The sequence below is a fragment of the Heloderma suspectum genome, chromosome 3 (assembly GCF_057233095.1).
Source record: "Heloderma suspectum isolate Gila_16-S chromosome 3, 16-S_ref, whole genome shotgun sequence".
Lineage (NCBI taxonomy): Eukaryota > Metazoa > Chordata > Lepidosauria > Squamata > Helodermatidae > Heloderma > Heloderma suspectum.
The window spans coordinates 58,186,576-58,204,685 of record NC_139460.1 but is presented as its reverse complement, the minus strand read 5'-3'; the positions used below and the strand labels follow the sequence as shown (position 1 = coordinate 58,204,685).

Here is an 18,110-nt window from a genome sequence, read left to right as displayed (position 1 = left end):
ACTTATATAGTGTGCCACAGATGAAAAACAAGGAGGTGGACTTCACGCTGTTTCCCAAATGAAAAAGAGAGATCACCATGTGGTATGTTTTTCTTATGTTCTTAAGTAGATTTCACTTGTGCTCTTTCTCTCATGGCCAGAATGTTTAGCTGGGGTTAACATGATTCATGTTAGCAAATGAAACCCAGGGGCTGATGTTTCTGTCTCATGACACTGTAAAGAGTCTAATCCTCTCATCAGCTGAGCTTTTTTTGCCTTTACTAGAAAGTCAAGGTTTGTATGCCCAGTACTAGCCTGTTCTCACCTACGACCTACCCCTTTTAAGAAATGGTGTCATTTATTTCTTTTGCAGCTGCACCCCCGTCTGTGATGTAAAAGGGGAATTTCTTTACAGTGTAAGATTACTATAATGTGAGTCTGTGAACTGTGTGAACAAATTATTATACCCGTCTGACGGGCTTTTACTTTTGGGATGTTCCTGGCAGATGGAGCAATTACTATAACATACCCGAAGAAGGAAGGAAGAAAGGAGAAGTTAGAAACTAGAGTGACTGGCACAGAACAGATGGGAAACAAAGTACCAGAACAAAGGTATGTTCCATTTCAAGGGAGAAAAAGTCTCTTTTAGGTCACATTTCCCCCTTTTTTTTTCTTTTTTACCTTGCCCTCCCAATTCAAGTAAACAGAACCCTTGTACCTTGTAGAAGTCATTATAAAAGTCATTTTAGAATGATGTAGGGAGAGTTCTCCTTATAAACCTGGCTTCCTATGCTTTTTCTACCTCTTGAAGTATATCAAATTTAGCTATTCAGGAGAGGGCTCCCCTTTTGAGATGGGATTTTATTTGGAGTGGGGGTATTACATGCCCTCCAACCATGATGTAAAGCTATCTAATTTGGCTTCTATTGTCCTTTTACTAGTATACTACCTAATCTGACCTCCAGGTTTGTTAATATACAAACTACCTGGCTTCTCTTAACTTCTGTTCTCTACCTCACAAGGAACCAGGGTGTTTTGTGTAGGACTAGAGACAGATCTCAGTAACTAACTGCTGGATATTATATTTTCAAAAATGGGAGATCAGCCATGATTGATTTCTTTGTCCCAGCAGTGCTAGGTACAACCTGCAAGCTGGCTTAACCCAATTTACAGCACATTGCTATACATTAACAGCACATTCCTACTCAGAAGAAAGAGCTTGGGCTTGCGCCTAGGTAACTGTGTTGTTGTTGTTGTTCAGTCGTTAAGTCGTGTCCGACTCTTCGTGACCCCATGGACCATAGCACGCCAGGCCTTCCTGTCCTGCGCTCTCTCCTGGAGTGTGCTCAAGTTCATATTCATTGCATCAGTGATGCTATCTAGCCATCTCATCCTCTGCCGTCCCCTTCTCCTTTTGCCTTCAGTCTTTCCCAGCATCAGGGTCTTTTCCAGAGAGTTTTCTCTTCGCATTAGGTGGCCAAAATATTTCAGCTTCAGCTTCAGTATTTGTCCTTCCAATGAGCAGTCAGGGTTGATTTCCTTTAGGAAGGTAACTGTGTATCGAATTGCAAAATAAGACAACAATCTGTTACTATACACCATCTTCAGACTTAACGGAGACTGTTGTTTCAACATCAAGCCAACTTTCTTTTTCCTCTCCCCCAACTTTGCTTACGATGAAGAGTTCTGGAGAACCCGAAACCTTGCTCACTATTTTGTGGCATTTTAGTTGATCCTAATAAAGGCATTGTTTGACTGCATTTTAAAATCCTCCTGATAAAAGCCAAATCTGTAAAAGTCATTGGAAGAAAAAAGACTGGAAGCAGGTTGCATCACTTACATGCCAGACCCACACCAGGGGGAAAAATGGGGAAGGGAAGAGACACTGATGGCTAGGTAGACCAATACTTTGACCAGTGAGGAATATTTTTATTTATTTAATTGTTAGATTGATATACTGCCCGATTGGCAAATACCCTGGAGGCAGTTTACAATCATGGAACCAAACAACAACAGCAACAACAATATAAACAAACAGAAAGTGTGACAATAAAAGCAACAAAATAATACAATATTAAACATTCAAAATATTTAAAAATATTTAAAAATATTTAAAACATTAAGGAGCCAGCAATAAAACTAATAATTAGAGCAATAGATTAAAGATTAAATGCCTGTTTGAAGAGGAAGGTCTTCCTGGTGTCTAAATATATACTATGAAGATGCCAGGCAGATGGGGGGCCACTACAGAGAAGCCTCTTTCCCTGGTAGCTACCCATTGCACCATTATTGGTGGCAGAGAAGGGCCTCCAAGGACGATCTTAGAAACTGGGCAGGAACATATTGGAGAAGGTGCTCCTTAGGGAGATGGGCCCTAAGCCATTTAGGGTGCAATCCTATGCATGTTTAGACAGAAAAAAGGCCTACAACTCCCACCATGGCTGGCTGGGAGCATGCTGGGAGTTGTAGGACTTTTTTATGTCTAAACATGCATAGGATTGTGCCTTTGGGCCTTAAAGGTCAGCAGCAACACTTTTAATCAGGCCCACAAACTGAGTGGAAACCAGTGCAGTTGATGCAGCCCTGGTGGAGTATTATGTGCGAAACAGCCAGTCCCAGTAAGCAGCCTTGCTGCTCTGTCTTGCACTAATTGAAGTTTCTGGACCGTCTTCAGAGGTAACCCCACGTATAATGCATTGTAATCGTTCTTATTTTCCTTTATCAACATTTTATTTTCATTTTTAAAAATTGCCTCCCCTCCCTCCCTGTAATGGGATTATTTAATCCTTTCACGTCCAGAGAAGAACAAACTTTATTTTATTCATGATTTCATATAAAAAGCAAATATTTTTTTAATGCCTGCGTTTACAGTTATATAGTAAATTGAAATTGATTCATGCCTATTCATGTAAGAATGGCTCTTTGTGGGATCAGCCTTTTTCTCTTTGCCAGGCCTCTGCCAGCTCCATGTTAATCAAGAGCACAAGAAAGAAAAAGTGATGGACAAATGGGAGAACTATTCCCCTTATCGATTAGGGAATCGATATTCAGATACCATCTGCATTAATACTCTGGCTGAACTCTAACCTTAAACTGCTTGTTTTGTTTTTATATTGCAGCAAAAGATCTTGGCCATGGTTTAGGAGAAAACCGTTCAGATCAGAAGTAAGTCGTTCTGTATTTCTTTAAGCCTGTTAGCGAATTTGGCTAGAAGGGTGGCCACTTATGCATCACCAAAAAAAGAGGAAATGCATCAACAAACAGGATGACTGAAAGAGGACACAGATTTTCATAACATTTGCATATACCAATTTATGTGTATAGATGTAAATTTAGGGGGGAAATGCTCTAATTTAATTAAAAATGCAATACGTCTTATCATAGTGGGGAGGACTGTGACCAGGTGACCTGTGTAACTGTTCAGTCTGCTGTCCTAACTGCTGATGGGCAACTTCCAGGCCCCTGCTGCTCTCCCTCATGGTTCTTTATCTTTAAACCAGACTTGAACTGGAGAGCCCATCAAACAGAGCACGCCTTCAACTAGAGGGGCGTCTGACAGCCCTTCAAACAGAGGACTTTCTTATGAAAAGTAGGACATGTGGCCACACTATTGGCTAGGAAAAGAGGTCTTCAGTCTCAGGAAAATGTCAGCACTAGAGAATTGATCGAGTGAATGGCTTGAAGATCCCTGTTATTTCTTTATCCATGAAGCTAATCAGAGACGGGCCTTATCAGGGCCCATGATACCAGTAAGATTTCTCTCTGTCACACTTGCAGTTTTTCATACTTCACCTATTTTATTTCATTTTAATTTATTATTATTCACACCACATTTATACATCACCTTAGTTGCTAAAAAGCCATCAAGGCGGTGTACAACAATGTGATAAATAAAACCTTAAAAAAATTAAAACAATGTTAAGAACAGTAGAAACATTAAAACTACACAATTTGCAAGGCTAAATGGAAAAGAGGCATCCTTACCCTCCATTTAAAGGCCAGCAGATTGGGGGCCAATTGCAGTTTGGGGGTAACATAGGAGAAATCCCTTTCATGCATGCCTGACAATCAAGCCTCTGCGAGTAATGATGCCTTCAAAAGGGCCTCTCCTGCAGATCTTAGCAAGACAGATTAATGGAGAGACTGGTGGTCCCTTAGATAGCCAGGTCTTAGCCATTTAAGGCTTTAAAGGTTAAAATCAGTATCTTGAATTGCACCTAGTAATTGGCAACCAGTGCAGGTCTTTGAGGGCAGGTGTAATATGGTCCTGATATTGTGCACCAGTTAGTAGCCTAGCTGCTGCATTTTGCACCAATTGAAGCTTCTGGACGCTCTTCAGGGATAGCCCCAAAGAGAGGACATTGCAACAGTCTAAAAAAAAAGATGTAACCAAGACCTGGATAACTTGCCAAGTCAGGCTGATTCAGGAAGGGTTGCAGCTGGTGCACCAAGCATAACTGTATAAACATACTCCTTCCCACCTGAAGATCCAGGGACAGTGTAGGATCAAGGAGCACTCCCAAGCTATGAACCTGATCCTTCACGAGGAGCGCAACCCCTTCCAGAACATGTTGAATCACAATTGTTGATTTACTGGTTTTGTTTTTAATGGTTTATTGCAGGAGTCCCTAACCTTTTTGGTCCTGTGGGCACATTTGATTTGGGAAACTGGTGTGGGCACCATCACAAAATGGCTCCCATGGAGGATGTGGCTAGTCACATAATGGCTGCCTTGGGGGCCTGGCTAGTCAAAAGGGGTGTGTGTATGGAGAGAAATAGTGAGGCCAGAGGCTGAGAGGGAGAGGGAAACAGCAAGGCCAAGGGGTAGAGAAAGAGGAAGGCTAGAGGCTAGGAGGGAAAGAAACAGTGAACTAAAGACTTGGGGGGGATAGCGAGGCTAGAGGCTGGGAGGGAGGGGAAAATAGCAAGGCAAAACGGTAGCGGGAATAGAAAGAGCAAAGGTAGAAAGGGAGAGTCAGAAGCTACCCTAATAGTTTCCAAGGTTTTAATTTAAAAACATTTTTTTGAAGGTGGCAGGGAGTGGTGAGCTTTGTGGAGACCGTTAGATGATGCCTGAGGGTGTCATATTGGGAACCCCTGGTTTATTTGTCTTGTTGTTGTAAGAGGCATTGTGGGGGTTTTGCCATAAAAGGCAGGAATCAAACACTTTTAAAAATAAATAAATAAATAAATGTCACCTAAAAAAATAGATAAATGCTTTAAGCTTACATAAAGCTGCTTCAAGATCTTTTCACTTGCATATGAAAACTGAAGATATTTGTAATACATACAGTCAGACTGATAAACCAGAATTACTCAAGGCTTAACAAAGGATATGTTTTGCATTCTGTTTACCCATTTTGTTCCTATTTAAAATGCCGTGTTTTGAGGTTGGGAGTTTGAGATTTTCATAAGGATGAGTTGGGGTTTTTCATAAGGATGACTCATGAATTCTTTGTGACCTTAACAGCCTTATTTGAAAGGGGAACTTTACAATGCTAGGAAGAGGCAACCATTAAGAGAGTTTCTCATTGTATATCATATCCTAGGAGAGGATATGGTACTCAGCTCAGTATGCTAGGATATTCACATCCTAAAATGCCCAAGAGAAAACAGAGCACTGACCCAACAAAATTTGTTTGTGACTAAACCGTACTGAAACCAATAGAACCACAGGGCATCTCTACACCAGCCTAAAATCCTGTGTTTAAAACGGGGCTTTCTGCTTCCGCTTTAAATGCAGGATCACAACTGACTCCCTTTACACGTGCTCCCCTTCTCCCTTCCTTCTCCCCATATCTGAATCTTCCATTCTCTTTCATTGATCTCACTCCTCTTCTTGCCGCTTTAACTCTTTTCACAGACGAAACTGAAGCAGAACACAACAGGGTAATTTGACAGCTCATTATCTGCAATCTATTTAAAAATGGAACAAAGAGCATTTAGTGCAGGAGACGCTCTGGGGGTCAAGGCAGGGTCACAGCATCATGTAATGAGCCTGCAAACTTCCGTGAAGGAGCAATCTCAATCGCCGGATAAAAGCTCCATGTGAAGGAGCCCAAAGTGTGGAATGCATAGGGCTTGCAGTCTGATCTCAGTTATTTCAGTGGAAATCTGATCTCATTTATTTCAGTGGAATTTTATTTGCAACTACCTTTCAATGGATTGCCCTACATTCTGAACTAGGGGTGCTCAACTTCTGGCCAAGGGCCACCCCCATTCCCCAACCTGATTTTTCTCAGAGAAACTCTGTTCCCTGGGCAGATCAGCTGTGCAAGACTCAGCACCACTTCTTATTTTGCAGGCACACTTCTCGTTTTCTGGGAGGAGAGTCAGGAAAGTAAGAAGCAATATCATACATCAGGGCTGGGCAGACTTCAGGCTTGTGGGATCTACTTTTTTTTTTTTTTACCTGAACTCCAAATCCACCAACCAGATCCAAGGTGAAAAGATATACACTTAGAATGAAAGAACAGGGTGCCTCTAAGCATGTTCTGAGTCTAGGAATTTATTTTTAGTCCTAGAGCTGAACTGAGGTTACTCCCAAGCTTTCTTCCTTTCAGCAGCTGAATTTAGGTGGAAAAAGCAATGTTGTTGTTGCTCTAGTTAAACAATTGGAAGTGAGAAAGAAACCCTTGCTGAGCTTCTGCAAATTACCCAGAGATCTACCAGTAGATCCAAATCTACCTTCTGCCCACCCCTGCATTGTACTCACAGAGCATCCCTACACCAGCCTAAAATCCTGCATTTAAAATGGGACTTTCTACGTCTGTTTTAAATGCAGGATCAAAACTGACTCCCTTTACACACGCTGCCCTTCCCCCTTCCTTCTCCCCATATCTGAGTCTTCCATTCTCTTTCATTGATCTCACTCCTCTTCTTGCCGCTTTTCCTCTTTTCACAGAGGAAACTCAAGCGGAACAAGGTAATTTGATAGCTCATTATCTGCAATCTATTTAAAAATGGAACAAAAGGCATTTGGTGCAGGATCTGCCCCGGAGGATCACGGCATCATGTAAAGAGCCTGTAAACTTCCGTGAAGGAGCAATCTCATTTGCAGGATAAAAGCTCAGTGTGAAGGAGCCCACAGTCTACTGTGGTGATAAGAAACAGGGGCCAGAAAAGTTGAGTGCTTCTTTTTGTCTTGCAAGTACCCCTCTTTTATTAAAATAATAATAACAAAACGTTACCCTAGAAGCTCTGAATGATGCAAAGATTTCCAGGGCAACCAGTTATTTGTCAAAGAGAGGGGAACGGCTGGATAGAAATAGATAGAAGGTAATCAACAGCACCGCTATCTTTCTCCCAGACCAGCTTCTCCTCTGGCAGGCAGTCCCCACTAAGAACTCCTTGATTGAGGATGGGGGTGGGGTGGACTTTTTCTGACCCCCTGTGTAGCATTTGGGTGGGGGGGCTGAAGGGGCTGCTGTGGTGGGGGGCAGGAATGCCTGCTTCTCCCAGTCCAGTTGCACATGCCTAAATCTGCATCCAACTCAGTGTCTTTGAAGGGCTTTGCATGAATCAGTGTCGTGTAACAGTAGTTCTTACTAGATCATGGTGTTTACATTACAATCCCTTGCTAGTCACAATAAAGACAAAGTCACAGTAAGGAGAATTAGTGGCATAACTGTAGCTCTTGTATTTCTTTGACATGTATCCTACCTTTCTACCAAAAATGGCACTCAAGGCGGCTTACAATATGGTCCCAATGAGTGGTAATAGTATTAGGGCACAAGAAACTCATTCACACCACTTTTTTTCCCCCTAAAGTACCAATATATGAAAAATGTTAAAGTTGATCTCTTTCTTATCAGGGCAACATTGATGACAAAGACTCCACTGGCCCTTCTGAAATACGCTATGCAACCATTGACCCATGTCTTTCTGGGAAATGCCACCAAGGTAAACACAACAAACACTATGACTGACTATGAAGAGGTCATCATTCCTCCCAAAACAGGGATTTCTTCCAGCCACCAGGACAACAATGATTATGACGATGTGCTGATAAATTAGGAATTGCTTTCCTTCATCATATTCTAGAAGGGAAATTGGCAAAGTAAGATGCAGTATCATACATCTGGGTCCACAGCCCAGATACTGCCTTTAAAAAAAAGCACCCAACAGTTCAAAGAAACCGCAACGTGTCTCTTTCGTATAAGAAAATCTCACATTTATACTGTAATAAAAATATTGTATTGTCATAATTACTTCCCAAATGGACAGCATATTTCCATATAGCAAATATGTTGCAGCAAGTTCTGGGTGGTGGTGGTATATGTATCTATGCCTGCACATATGTGTTGGTATACATGTGGCATAATAGTCATTCCTCTTATTCAATGAGCCAGCGCAATTCCTAGGACCCTCAAAGCTTCAAGGTGTTGTAAGTTGTCATTCCCACAGCTCCGAAGGCATAAAAGAAATTTTCAGAAGTGATGGGGTAAGAATCTATGCTGGTGCCTTCAGCTGTAATAAAGGGCTAAAGAAAGAGTGGAAAGGGGAAAAGATTATATAGCTAGGGATGGGTGAGAATTTTATTCGGTTTGTTTTTTTAAATAAGAACTTAGCAACACTCACAAATTTCTTCATGAACAGGATGGAAAGAACTTCAGGTTTTTTTGTTTGTTTTTTAAATCAACTGGAGAAAGCCAAACTGACAGATTCATCTATCCAGATAGAGGGTGTCACAAAGTATGAATGTAACATGTATTGTTGATGAGAATTCATTGTGTTTCATATGAGTCCTATTCATAATCATTTGTGTTTGCTAACTGTGATTAGCAATAGAGCAATTAGCTATGTATGCTGTAAGCTAACTGTGAGTCCTGGAAAGTGTTCTTGGAATTGGGGCAAAGAGAGTTGCCACAAGTGGGTTGGTTAACCACTTCCACCAAAGCGATAAGCTGCTTGGCGTAGGAGGGATACCATCAGTAAAGAAATTTTGAAGTCAGCAGTAAACTTGGCTGAAGTAGTGTAGTGGCAAATTCAGAAGTGCAGGGTCCCTTTGTGACAGTCACAGCCACGTCCCCTTCTAAGATTATACAACCTTGTAAGATATACAGCCTTTTTGGGATCAAAAAGCAGTGCAGCTGAGAGTAAGGCAGTGGTATTTCAACTGGACATCTAAGAAAAAATGCAGGGGTGTTAAAATCTTTTTCACCCACTATCTCACTCAAACACAAACATTTTAGGTTTTCAAAATATGATACTTTATGGAAGCTTCACCCTCTTAACTCAGCCCTCATGGACAGATCCCTTCTCATTTAAACTGCCCCCTTGCACACTCCCTTAGCCCCCAGCATTACCCATTAGTCTTCCCTAAGCTCCTCCATTATATCTCCCCCCTCCCCCTCCAACAGAAACATCCACACACCCAGCTGGATTGAACTACACACAGAGAGAGGGAGGGTGTAGTGGTAAATTTGGAAATGCAGGAGCTCACTGTGACAATCTCCAAGGACAGTACAAAAATTTCAGGCAGCTGTGTAGATCCATATCAACAAACCAGTTCTAGGAGTTTTCATCTCCACCAGGAGCAGGTCTTTGGTAAAGCAAATAGATCTTAACTGCCCATTCCAGACCAAAAAGTAATCCCAAATACTTTGCATTCCAACATGGAACAAGATATTGTTTCTTGGAAAATTCATTCCCCCCACAGCTACAGTGAGGATCACAGCTAAGCTCAGAGGGAACAGGGAATTCTGAGTGGGGTGGCAAGTGACATCAGAGTCCCTGCTAATGAAACAGTGCTGGGGCTGCGTCCCTGCAAGTCCTGCCTCCACTACACCACCGCTTGGCTGCATTAAGAAGCCATCCTGAGGTCATGAGTAAAATATATTATTAAATCAAAAATGTCAAGGTATATAGATGTGATTTTGTTTTAAAAACAAAACAAAACTAGAGCTAAAGCTAGGTACAAGAGTAAGACTAGGTCTGAGTCTTAAGATGGGGCCATCAAAAAAATAGGGATTATAAAAGGCAAGGTTTGATGTGTTTGGAAGAGAGATCCTGCAGAACAAGAAGCTTACAAAACATAATTACCTCTGCCAACCGTGCTTGCCAAATAAGTAACTATAAGATCGTAATCATAGAATCATAGGGTTGGATGGGGCCTACAAGACCATCGAGTCCAGCTCAGTGCAGGAAGCCTGATCCCCACCCAGGCAGTCCCCATGCTGACCCTGCTTAGCTTCCGAGATCGATGACTGCTTTGTTAGTTGAAAGGAATCAAAATTTAATTTTTCTTTAAAATAAGCTAGATGCTATTTCTGTTATGATTCTAATCATCCTAATTGCATTGTATATAGTAATGTGCTTTGCTTGTTTTATCATTTCAAAGATTAGTTATTCTTTAATTCTGTTTGAGCAATAAATATATATTTTGTGGAACCACTTTGTATTATTTGGCTCTTGAAGTGTGTGTCAGAAACCACAACCCATATCAATTACTTCTTGAAGCCCAAAACACTTGGCTTGGATTTATACATCTGTTGCTGCATGGGGTCTGTCCTTACACTCTCTTAGTTGAGTGAATCACAGACACCCAAAGAAGAGAAACAAGCCACTCGGAGGGAACAGGAATGGGTATCCCATTCCTAAGGCTTTGAATACTTAGATTTCAAGGGCTGGGTTTGAATCCCTGTGCATTCAGCCATGTTTGTGATGCTGAATGACGTTGCCACCTCCCTTTTTTTTTTCTTACAGGCTCCTCATTTTAGCAGCTACTAGGCAGGCAGACAAGCATGGCCCTCTCCATGCTGGGAATAGTTGTACCAATTGAATTTGGCTGGTGCAGATGGTTTGTACAGTTTAGGGTTTGTTTGTTTGTAATGAACTTATCAAAATTCACAGATGTCTTCATAGGGCTTCTTCACACAGAGCTTTTATCCTGCTATTGGGATTGGTTACTCACAGAAGTTTGCAGGTCCTTTAGATGATGTCATCAACCTCCAGGGCATCTCTCGCACCAAATGACCTTTATTCCATTTTTTTAAAGATCAGAGATAATGGGCTATCAAATTACAGCGCCTGGGTTCTGCTTGAGTTCCCTCCTATAAAGGGAAAACCTCCAGTAATAGGAGCTAGACCACAGCGCCATCTAGCGGCTGTATAATGAAACATATGGAAGACTCAGATAAGGGGGGAGGGGGGGAAGCGCAGGTAAAGGGAGTCCGTTGTGATCCTGCATTTAAAATGGAAGCAGAAAGCCCCATTTAAATGTGGGATTTTAGGCTGGTGTATAGATGCTAATAAACAGGATGGAAAGAATATAAGATTTAAAACCATGAAAATATGGGAGAAATGCAAAACTGTCAGATCTGTCCATTCCTAGCAGGGAGGCTGCTACTTGTGTGGGCCCCCTGTGCAATTTAGGACCCTGATGGTACAGAGTTCTAAACTGCATGGAGAACTTACACAAGTAAAACAACCTTGCAGAGGTTCAAGATGTGGAGGGCTGCAGGAGTGGGCTGTTGGAAACGCAGTGAAGGGGGTGGGGCCAACAAGTGTATCCCTCCTTTCTGCCCTCACATGATGGGGAATGCATGAGGGGCCGTGAGTGAATAGGCTGTATGAGTAGGCTGACCATACGTACCGTTTTAAACGGGACAGTACCGTTTTTTTCATATTTCCCGACCATCCTGTCATTTTAATATAGATACCAATTTTGTCCCGTTTTTAATTTTTTGTAAAAAACTGAACGCGTTTATCATAAGGCTCTGTGCTAATCAATGCATGCAGTAAAACTACTAGTGTGACGAAAGAGGAAGTTCCATTTACTTTATCCAGTCAGGGCCAGGCTTCTTGAGCTAGCGACAATCAGACGCTGCCCCCTTGCTTGTCTGCAGTGGCAGGGAATTCAAGAGGCCCCTCTTAGTGAATGGTCGCTAAGCCCCATTCAGCGTGTGGGAGCCAGGAGGGTGAGTCTTACTGTTATTTCTACCATCATTTCGCCCACAGAGATTCTTTCTGCCCTACATTCAGTTTGATTCGGACTTTTCAGACTCATATTTCAGTTCAACAGGCTGTTAGCTGTTTTTTTATTACAGCGGAACTCTCCGCTGTAATAAAAACCCCATCCCATTTTTGTCATCCCAATATCCCATTTTTCTCTCAAGGAAATATGGTCAGCCTATTTATGAGTCCAAACAAAACTTTAAAAAAACCCTCTTTGGCTGTTTGATTCAGGCTGCAATCCTATACACACATACCTGGAAGCAAGTCCTATTGAACTCAGTGGGACTTCTGTGTGGAAATGCACAGGTTTGCACTGTTAATGATTAATGTAATCTACATTCCATTGAAATCAATAGCAAACCTCATTAATTGGACTAGTTGCATGGAATATATGGTGAGCATGTTTTGATCTACCCATTTATTTATTTATTTATTTGTATGGCACATTCACATTGCATTACAATAAAAACATACAGCATAATAAATATGAAATATAAAATATAGACAGGAAGATCACAAACCTATGTCTAGGTTACAGATTTTGCTTCAGCTGTCACAGCCAGGAAGTCAGCAAAGTTTCCATTGTAGGCTCGGTTTTGACACTCTGTCATTATATGTTGGATAGTTTGTTTTTCAACCCCACCATCACAATTTGATGATGTTATTTTGCCCCATTTATAAAGGGCATCTGTCCTGGCTTTCTCTGAGGAAGTAGCATCATGAAAAATAGCATCCACCCACACTATCCAGGGAACCTTTCTAGGAGACCCATTGCACATGAAACAAACTTTGAAGAAAGTAAACATTGTATTTTCTCCTTTTAAATGTCAGGTCTAGGGATGTAGATGTAGGAATTAACAGCTGATAGTTATGGACTGCCATCTAATTCTGTAAGTCATCCTAGAATAATTTATATTAAAGAATATTAAAGAATGGAAGACAGATCTATTGAACAAACAAACATTAATATGCCTGCCTATTATCCTGGCTCCTGAGATTCTTTCATAACATTTCCTTGTTGGTTTTCTTTAATATTTTGGATTAATAATTATAAAGGTCTTCATTTTAAGGTGGTTCCAGGCTTTCTTGGGCAGGCCATTCCAGAAGGTGGTGCTGTTGAGCTGTTCGATCCCTTGGATGAAGGCCTATGCTATGGTGTTCCTCAAGGACCCCGGTGATATTTGACACCTTCTTGAAAGCTCTGGTTGAAGTTTGAAGTTGTCTGGGGTTGGGGGGGGGGTTCATGTCACCAATATGCTAATGACACCCAAATCTCTTTCTCCTTTCCTTCTAAATCCCAGGAAGGAAGCTGTTCAAGTTCTGGCTCAGGGCCAAACTACACAGGATATTACATGCATATTTGCATTTGAACATGCAGCTTTTAGAAAATGCAAATTATACCAGCAGGGAGCAGAGCCCATAATTATGAGGACTGCAGTAGGTGGGAAAGGTGGAATTTAACCCCATTCACCTCTGCTGCAGTCCTGTGGAAAACCCCTTCGCTGAAGCTGGTGTTTGTGTTGGGAGGAAATCCCCCACTGGGAATCCTGTCAAAGCAAATACTAGCTTCAGAAGAGGGATTTTCCTCAGCACTGCAGCAAGGGAGGAAAGGTTTAAAGTCCTCCTCCATGGCTGCTCTTATCCCATTAATTATCACCCCCACCCTAGCTGTTGCACTTTGTATTTTTCAAAAACCTGCATGTTGGATGCAAAGAAGCATTTAATGTTATGTGTAGTTTGGTCGTCAGTGTCTGACATCAGTGATGGACTGGATGAGGATAAACAAATAGAGGCTAAATCCTGACGAGACAGATGTGCTCATGGTCAGTCAAAAGACAGATCAAGGCATTCGGGGTTCAACCTGGTTCAACGCCCCTTGAAGACTCAGGCTTGCAGTGTCGGTGTGCTCCTGGGGTCAGCTCTGAAGCTGGATGCCCATCAACCACACTTCTTGCTGGAAATGTTGGGACTGTCCACAATGATACAAGCCTTAGTTATATCAGGTTTGGACTACTGTAATGCTCTCGACAGATCTTAAATTTCAGCTGGGTTAGAATGCTGCAGCCTGATGATTGACAGGGGCCGGTTATAGAGAGAATGTGACACCCATGGCTACCAGTCCACTTATGGACACAGTTAAGAGTACTAGATATGACCTACAAAGTCCTACATGACTCAGGATCAGGTCATCTGAAATACCATATTCTCCTATACAAGCCTGCTAGGATTTTAAGATCATCAGCAGAGGCTCTTCATTCTGTCCCACCACAGCTGCAGCATATTTTGTGTGAATTCAAAGAAGGCTTCTTGGAGGCTGCTCCCAGGTTCTGGAACTCCTTGCCAAGGGAGGTCCATCTAGCCCCATCTCTGCTTTCCTTTCACCTGCAGACAAAGACATTTATATAAAGGCCTTTGACCTCATAAGCTGATTGGTTATGGTCATGATAAGTTTGCAGAAATTGTTTTAACTGATTATTGTTTTTGATAGCTTTATTGATGTGTTTTACCTGGTGTGTGTGTTTGGTTGTTATTTTGTATTTTACTGGGGTTTATTTCTGCTAGCCTCCTTGAGAACCATTCAGTGGAAAGGTGAGATGCAAATTTAACATACAAATCAGGGTATCATAAGACCAATACCGGATGACTCGTGCATTCACTGAACACAAAGATTCTCATAGTGTGTTCCAACCAATAGATATGGCAAGGGAGGAGAGTGAAATAACACTCCAAAATTTTGAAACAAATATAAACTACCACCATAAAAGGAAGGTGAAGCAATAGGCATAAAAAGGAAGTTGACACCTGACGTTCAAGTGCTTCTCTGCATGATCACTTTACTATGTAACAGTTACACTTTCTTTTATTTTCTACTACACACAGCTTAGTGGCATGGCAAGAAACTAACTGAGGAACCAACAGTTATATAGAATAGCTTTCAGAATTGTCTCCACAGCTTCATGGTATTAAGAAGCAGCTGTAGACTGAGTGGTGCTTTATGTGTTTATTTTTTGGAATGCTCCTTCTCTTATGAAGTTGTCCTTTTAACTTCTCCCCCAAAGTTGCAGATAATCATCATAGGTTGCGGTCTGATACCTATCCGATGGGTCTCAATATGATTCTAAACCTGTAATGTAAGATTGCCAGATTGGGTTCCCTCACATGTAGACGCCATCTTCTCCAGTTGGTTGATACAGCTGTATTTTCAAGCAGTTGTTGATTGGAGCAAGAGGACTGATATCATATTGGAAATTGTCTCCAGAGCTGTGTTCTTTGAACAAAATAAATATAGGCTCCATATGTGAAAATTCTGCCTAGGTCAATCTGGAGATCCAGTTTATAATTCAGCCTTCTGTATTGATAGCCTGTATTACTTTAAAAACATGTTTTTAAAAAAAGAAAATGAGAAAAAAGTCTGAAACTAATTATTGACACATTATTCCTAATTTATTTTTAAGAAGTTATATCTACCCCTAAGCAACCAATCGTTATGTTATGCATGATACACACACCAACCCACCCACACACATATTGCCCATGTCTAGCTTAGGCATAAGGTTTCTTCTCTTTATAGCTTCCAATATTTGAGCAAGTTGAGTGATTATAGACCTAACAAGAATATTGTTTTCTATACTGGAGATCATAAAATAGTAGTAAATCAGAATATTCCCAGACTGTGCATATAGGGATGAAGGGTTTTTTTAAAAACAGATAAGCTCACTCTGCTTCATTAAGGGTGCAATCCTATGCATGTTTAGATAGAAAAAAATCCTACGTTTCCCAGCATATCCCAGCCAGCATGGCTAGCTGCAGTATGCTGGGAACTGTAAAACTTTTTTCTGTCTAAACATGCATACGATTGCACCCTAAAGGTCCTTTTAGCTTTCTGGAAAAATGTACTTGAACTTTTTTTTCTTTTTGTAAGAGTGCAGTTCTTCACTGCATAAGGCACTTACATGTTAGAGAAAGTGAAGTTGGATCAAGTGTCATATTTCTACACCCAGGTATGACCAGTCCATCCATTTCTTCCTGATCATAAATATTTTGCCTTAAAATATTCATCAAAAACTCTTTACTCATTCTGTACTTCATGAACTCTTCAGTTTCGGGCGGCACTGAGAAGCATAAGTGGTAGGATGCCATATTGTTTTCATCACTGAAAGAAGGAATGAGGCATAGTGGGGAGAAAAAGCCAAAGGATTATACAGTGATTCTGGTTTTCTGCTACTAAGGAGCTCTTCACATATTACATTTTTAGGTATAACTAAGATTTGTCAATGTACACCTAAAAATGTAATTGTGAATATGGTAAATGGATGGAGATCTGTTATATAAGATGTGCAAATGAGAATCTATTGACTACCTAAATTAGGGATGGGTGAATTTGTCAGTTTTGCTAAGTTCTTCCTTTCCTGAATATGAAGAACTTTGCAAATTTTAGTAAATTTTAATCAAAAATGAACTGAAATGAAATCCTCAGCCATCTCCACCAGCCAAATTCAACAGGTGCAGCTATTCCCAGCATGGAGAGGACCGTGATGTACCTGCCTGCCATATAGCTGTTAAAGGTGAAGAGCTTATCAGAACAAAGAGGTGGCAATCCTAATTCAGCACTAACATAGTTGAATAGACAGGAATTCACATCCAGACGTTTTAGAGCAATGCACTCGATGCCCTGGGCCTGGATGGATGAATCCATCAGTTTCAGTTTCTCCCACGTTCGATTTTTTTTTTTTTAACTCCGTTCCTTTTTGTCCTGAACATGGAGAACATTGCAAATTTTGGTAAATTCTCATAAAATCTAACTGAAATAAAATTCTCGCCCTTCCCTACCCTATATAAACCTCTAGGAGGTTGACTATAGCCAAGTTGTTTCACAAGGCACTGTTTGTACACAATTCAGCAGCATGTGGACAGACTTCTGCTTCTCTCACAGTTCTCTGGAAAAGAAAAGTGACAAGTCTACGTGCACAGGGCCTTCTCTTCTTTTTAACAAGGAGAGAAGATTTGTTACATGCTCTGATACCTGAACTTCCACTATCTTTCTCCAGTGCCCAAGTTTGGATCCTAGATGTTGTCTTAGAGCTATTTTAAAAGAAATCACTCAATTCATACACCAATCGTATTTAAGTTATTGTGTGATACTCTAATTAACAGAAGGCTGAGCGCCAAAGAATTGATGCTTTCGAACTGTGGTGCTGGAGAAGACTCTTATGAGTCCCCTGGACTGCAAGGAGGTCAAATCAGTCAGTCCTAAAGGAAATCAACCCTGAGTGCTCATTGGAAGAACAGATACTGAAGCTGAAGCTCAAATATTTTGGCCACCTAATGCGAAGAGAAAACTCACTGGAAAAGACCCTGATGCTGGGAAAAATTGAAGGCAAAAGGAGAAGGGGATGGCAGAGGATGAGATGGCTAGATAGCATCACTGATGCAATGAATATGAACTTGGGCACACTCCAGGAGAGAGCGGAAGACAAGAAGGCCTGGCATGCTATGGTCCATGGGGTCACGAAGAGTCGGACACGACTTAACGACTGAACGACTGAACAACAACAACAACTAGTTAACAAGTATGTTTCATCAACAAAGAATGGTATTTCAGCTACATGCAAAAGTGGCCTTGCTGCTGTTCACGACATTAAAAAAACACTGGAGTGCTCTCCCCAACCAGAGCTGTGCATCAAGGCAATGTACACTGGTGGTAGCATGTTGAAGCAACTTAGAAAATAAATAAATCACTGGGATCTCGTACACAAACAACTTCCAAAGTTCTAAATCAGTGCTTGAAGAAGGTTCAACAAAACATCAGGGGCATCTCTGAACAAACTAATTAAATGTGATTGAGCAGGGGAAATGCATTGTATTGCACATTGCTAAATATGTCACAAGCTATAGCTAATAGATACCTATGACAACTACTTCCCACGAAATAAATAAACTAGCCATGCATGTATTTTCTGGAGAAAGTATTCCATTTTTCCAGTTACAAAATGGCTCCTTCTACTAGCAAACCCAGATGGTGACTGCTGACAGAAATAGAACCAAAATGGGGCCATTAAGAAACAAGGGGGCATGCTTAAGGGGGTAATACAACTTAAAAAACAACAGCCCAATGAGGACTGAACATGCTCAGTAACCACTGAATGTTGAGTCTCAGTTTGAAAAGAAAAATG

At 41.2% G+C, this 18,110-nt stretch overlaps 1 protein-coding gene and 1 long non-coding RNA gene across 7 annotated transcripts in view; one reads left to right on the top strand and one right to left on the bottom strand.

Annotated features, from left to right (window-relative positions):
- LOC146349719 (uncharacterized) lies at positions 1–10,369 on the top strand. The gene is made up of 4 exons (XR_014789067.1): positions 1–82; positions 486–591; positions 3,099–3,144; positions 7,794–10,369. It is a non-coding gene; the product is annotated as an uncharacterized LOC146349719 (long non-coding RNA).
- A 1,958-nt stretch (positions 10,370–12,327) lies between these two features.
- C3H3orf52 (chromosome 3 C3orf52 homolog) overlaps positions 12,328–18,110 on the bottom strand; it is a 28,578-nt gene continuing 22,795 nt past the window's right edge. For all 6 annotated transcript variants that reach the window (XM_084843374.1, XM_084843375.1, XM_084843376.1 and 3 more), the window contains 2 exons: positions 15,891–16,090; positions 12,328–15,307 (listed from right to left, as the gene is read on the bottom strand). In XM_084843374.1, coding sequence (XP_084699500.1) covers positions 15,279–15,307; positions 15,891–16,090 — 229 coding nt within the window. In that variant the 3' untranslated portion in view covers positions 12,328–15,278. The remainder of the gene's footprint in view (positions 15,308–15,890; positions 16,091–18,110) is intronic.